The sequence below is a fragment of the Chaetura pelagica genome, unplaced genomic scaffold, assembly GCF_000747805.2.
Source record: "Chaetura pelagica isolate M959 unplaced genomic scaffold, ChaPel_1.0 scaffold314, whole genome shotgun sequence".
In the NCBI taxonomy this organism is placed as follows: Eukaryota; Metazoa; Chordata; class Aves; order Apodiformes; family Apodidae; genus Chaetura; species Chaetura pelagica.
In genome coordinates, this window is record NW_009953218.1 from 131,176 (window position 1) to 135,435 (window position 4,260).

The window sequence follows — 4,260 nt, forward strand, 5'->3', positions numbered from 1 at the left end:
CTTTCCCTTTGACATTCAGCTGCAGTATTTCCCTCCCCAAATAACGCAATTTCATTCTTCTCCCTTATGGACCCAGCTCTACTATTGCTTACTCTGGTGCAAATAAGTGTGGGTGAAAGCATCTTCACTGCCTGTTTTCTTACGATTTCAATCTCCTCAAACCAGGACAAGTGTCTTGCCTTTCCTTGATGCCTAGATGATGACATGACTCTGCTGAGCTGCTGCCTGTCTTCAGTGCAAAGGAGCTGTACCCTCCAGTGCAGCCTAAGCAACCTGGCTCTTGTCAAGTCCCATGTTTTGGGCCTCACCTTTCATTTGCCCTTTAGCCTCTGCATCCTGTCCATTTTATATATGATAGTGCTACTGCTTCTCTGCCATGTATCAGATGAACTTTGCCAGCTGTTTGGTGTTCGCCAACCCACTTGTCCCCACATAAGGGATTAGAGAGAAAATAAGGAAGCATGTGGGACATTTTGCTGTCTCACCAGAAGCAGCAGCCCAGTGCAGCAGAACTTCATCTCTCATGTGGTCCAATATGGTCTGAAGCTGCTGGCAACTCATGCATATTCACTGCCTGACCTGATGCACATCAGAGGTGACAGTCTCACATGTGACAATTGTGAGAGGTTGTTGCTGACATATGGACACCATGCAGAGGGAGCAGGATCTCTTCATCAGGGTCTGTGAGTGAAGTTTTGGTAAAAGACTTAGTCTGTGCTGAAATGAAACACTTTTCTCCATTTTTTTTTGTTCCCTGGGCACCTAATGAGAGCACATAAACTCATTTATACTTTGCCAAGAATTTCGGACACCTGGGGAGATTAGTGTAAGTATTACAGTAACTTGGGAAGGATTAACTGAGGAGGCACGCAATTTTGTTAGGTGTTAGGTCCTGATTAAATGCTCTTTACTGTGTAGTCACATTTTATTACAACTTACATATGTTTGGAACACTGATAGAAAAGAAAGCATGTCACCTATTTACAATCACTACACATTTACATTATATTATTTACAGATAATGGATTTAGTAATATATATGAGCAGAAAATATAGCAAATATCAATATGAAACTGTACAGGACTTAATCTCATGTCCTTTACCGTGGTCGCATTTCACTGTAGTAATAAATACAGTTCTATATTTACACATTTTACTTTAAAAATCTATTAAATGAATTTTAACAATTTCAAGTTTAAAATATCTGATCAAAATATTTCAAACATGCTTATAAAAATAAGACACAAAGCTTTTAGGACTTTCTGCAAGCTAAAAAAGTTCTGATAAAAGAAGCTTTCTTTAACTAGTCTTTAGAATTATAACATTATTTTGCTTCTCAATCACTTTACAAACTTCTTAAATATAGCGAGCTGAAAGGAATTTCACTGATATTCAGCAGTGCAGCACAGATGGACCCCGGGTAAATTAAAGCTAAGTAAACATGGTAATAGGTATTGTGCAATGGCTGACTGATCCTCTGCTTAATCCAAAGTGGTTTCAGGCATCATTCTCCAGCTGTATGCTGCACTGCTTCAAAAGCCACCAGAGATAAAGGATTAAGATAAGTATTTAGCTGACTTTATCACACATAATTTTGGCATTGGTTCATTTTTATTCTTGAAGGATGAACGTGTCAGCCAAAGTCAACTGATGCCATCTGTAACTGCAAAACTAAAAATATGCCAGTGTGAATGGATGAGAAAATCAAGGCATATCCATTGTTGGCAACAAATTCTTCATGGGGAAAATCTGTCCTTTGAGTCCCAGGAAGTTTTATATAGAGTAACAGATGAACGACAGAGATCATCTGTAGCTGATTACCTTAATTACCGGGCTAGCCTGACCTTGGTAATGTTAAAAAATTAGTCTCATTCCTATTAACTGAGCAGTGAGTACTGGGCCATTAAATGTTGCTCCTCAGGGAGCTATTTTTAACATAAAAAAAGGAAAATTTGTGCATTTTCGTGTCTTAAATGATCAGCTTACTCAGCAAAAGGTGACAGCTCTGAGAAAATAATACTGGAATATCTCCTGATGGCTTGGCCAAAGTCAAAGACTGATATTCCAAGGAAGTGAAGGTGGCTCTGTTGTCTGAGATATTTTTACAGTAGACTTGGCAAAGACCTTAAGTCTCTTCTCTCTAACTGGGATGCTTCTGGTGTGTGCCTTGATTCAGCAAAGTATTAGCAGATCTAAAGCCAAAGAGGAACTCTCTGTTAATCTAACCTGTTCCAAAACCAGAGCCATCAGAAGTCCCTGAATTCCAGTAGCAGCTCCTATACTTTTTTTTAGGCAATATATGCAATTTGAACGTAAACATTTTTGGTGACACATAGTTCCACTAGCTAATGACCTTCCCTGTAAACAATTTGCACTTTTATTTCTATGCTGCATGTCCCTAACGTCAACTTCCAGTGGATCTTCTCAGATTCCTTTCCTCTTTGAGTGGTCTGCTCTCAAACTCGTGTTTCCCAGAAACAGCTACTTGTAAACTGTGACCAAATTCCTTTTTTCTTAAGCTGCTTTAACTTCATAATAATAATATCCTTTCCAATTTCATGATGCTCTTTACAGCATGTGAATGCAAAAACTGTTTGAAATATCTCAGTAGTGCTTGTATCAGTGCAAAGAACACAGATCATACAAGCTCTTCACCCCCACCTGATACTGCTTTGGCGATCCTTAGCCAAAAGGACACAGTGGCCTCTAAATCTTTAGCTGATTAGTGACCATGAACTAGAGGCTTTCACAGGACAGAGATCATGCTACGAGCAGGAGTATAGTTTCTATTCCTAGACAAACGACCTTCAATGAATGTTTCTATATGAGTGTCTTTGCTGTCCTTTAATTGTCCTCAGGATACCTGTTGTTTTGTATTTATGACTTTCTATGTAGTATTTTCCACCCTCAAATTCTATGAGTCATCTGCCAATTTTATCAGCAATAATTATGGGAGTGATTCTACTGGCATGGTAGGAATTCAGGACCAAACTGTGCAGAATCTCACTAGAAAAATATCCATGTGACAATGGCTTGCCATTTACAATTGCATTTCAGGTGCTTAATGGGATCTTGATTAATTTCTTTCATACCGCATTAATTTTGCAAATTTAGCTGACAATTAAAAATGCTTTGGCAAGTCAAATGACTTCTAAAAACCAAACCCAATGCTAGTTAAACTATTAAATCAGCTTTATCAAACATGGAACTTCATCAAAGTCTAGAACTTCAACAGGACTACTCTTCCACTTAGATACTCTGCTGAAAGAGGGCCACACACAGACTCTCATAAAAATGATCACGGCACTGAAAAACTATAATTGAAACTGAATTACAATAATTGGGGGAAAAAAAAAACCCAACCCCTGAAAACAAACTGTACCAAGTGATGCTTTTTAAAAAAGGCTTACCAATTTAATGTGGTATTTTTGCTCTTGAACAACTGATGCCTTTTTTGAGTAGTGCTACTTTAAAAGAGAGCAGCTGATACAACTGCACAAACTGCACCAGCTTTCAGTTTGTCTCTTTGTCCCAGCATTCCAGAAGCAGGCTGAGAAGGCTCAAGTATAGGATTTTCAGCCTGCTGCAACTTTTGCCACTGCCTGTTTTCTGATGTGTGTAACAATAAATCAGAGGCACTCTCGTGCTTGTATACACACACCCATACTTACTTTCAGGATTAAAAAAAATTGTAAACATAGGTATTTTCTGTACTGCCACTGAAACTAGTGACATGGAACAAACGCGACTGACGAAAGATTGCAGCTTTCTGTCATTTGATAAGATGATGGCATTAGTGAATTGCTGGCAGGCATGTCGTATGATATGCTGGCACTTGTGAAGGTCACCAATGCTTGTGTTGAGTCACAAGATTGTTTTTCTAAGTCTTCTGAATTTACAGAGATCAGACTAGCATGTTTTGATCTCCTCCATAGCAAAGTTTGTTTTCGCAGACTTCCCAAGTCCTCCTTAAAGTGTGGATTGAAAAGTATATAAAGGAGTGGGTTTAGACATGCAGGCAGTGGGACAATCACCAGCAGTATTGACTTAATCACTTCTGGGCTGATAAAAGTGAGGTTTAGCAAGGAGGAAAAAGATAAGAAGGCCACAGGGCAATAAAGAATGCAATTAGTAAAAAGCAGCAATGCTATATGTTTGACCATAGAGCAATCCCAAATGTTGTCTAATTCTCCCTTTTCTAAACTACAGTAGAGCTTTGTGTATGCAATAGTCATTAATAGGAAAGAAATGGAGTTCAGC

At 38.7% G+C, this 4,260-nt stretch overlaps 1 protein-coding gene across 1 annotated transcript in view; it reads right to left on the reverse strand.

Moving 5' to 3' along the window:
- Positions 1–3,725: 3,725 nt before the first annotated feature.
- LGR5 (leucine-rich repeat containing G protein-coupled receptor 5) overlaps positions 3,726–4,260 on the reverse strand; it is a 52,146-nt gene continuing 51,611 nt past the window's right edge. The window contains exon 18 of the mRNA XM_009997717.1: positions 3,726–4,260. Coding sequence (XP_009996019.1) covers positions 3,726–4,260 — 535 coding nt within the window.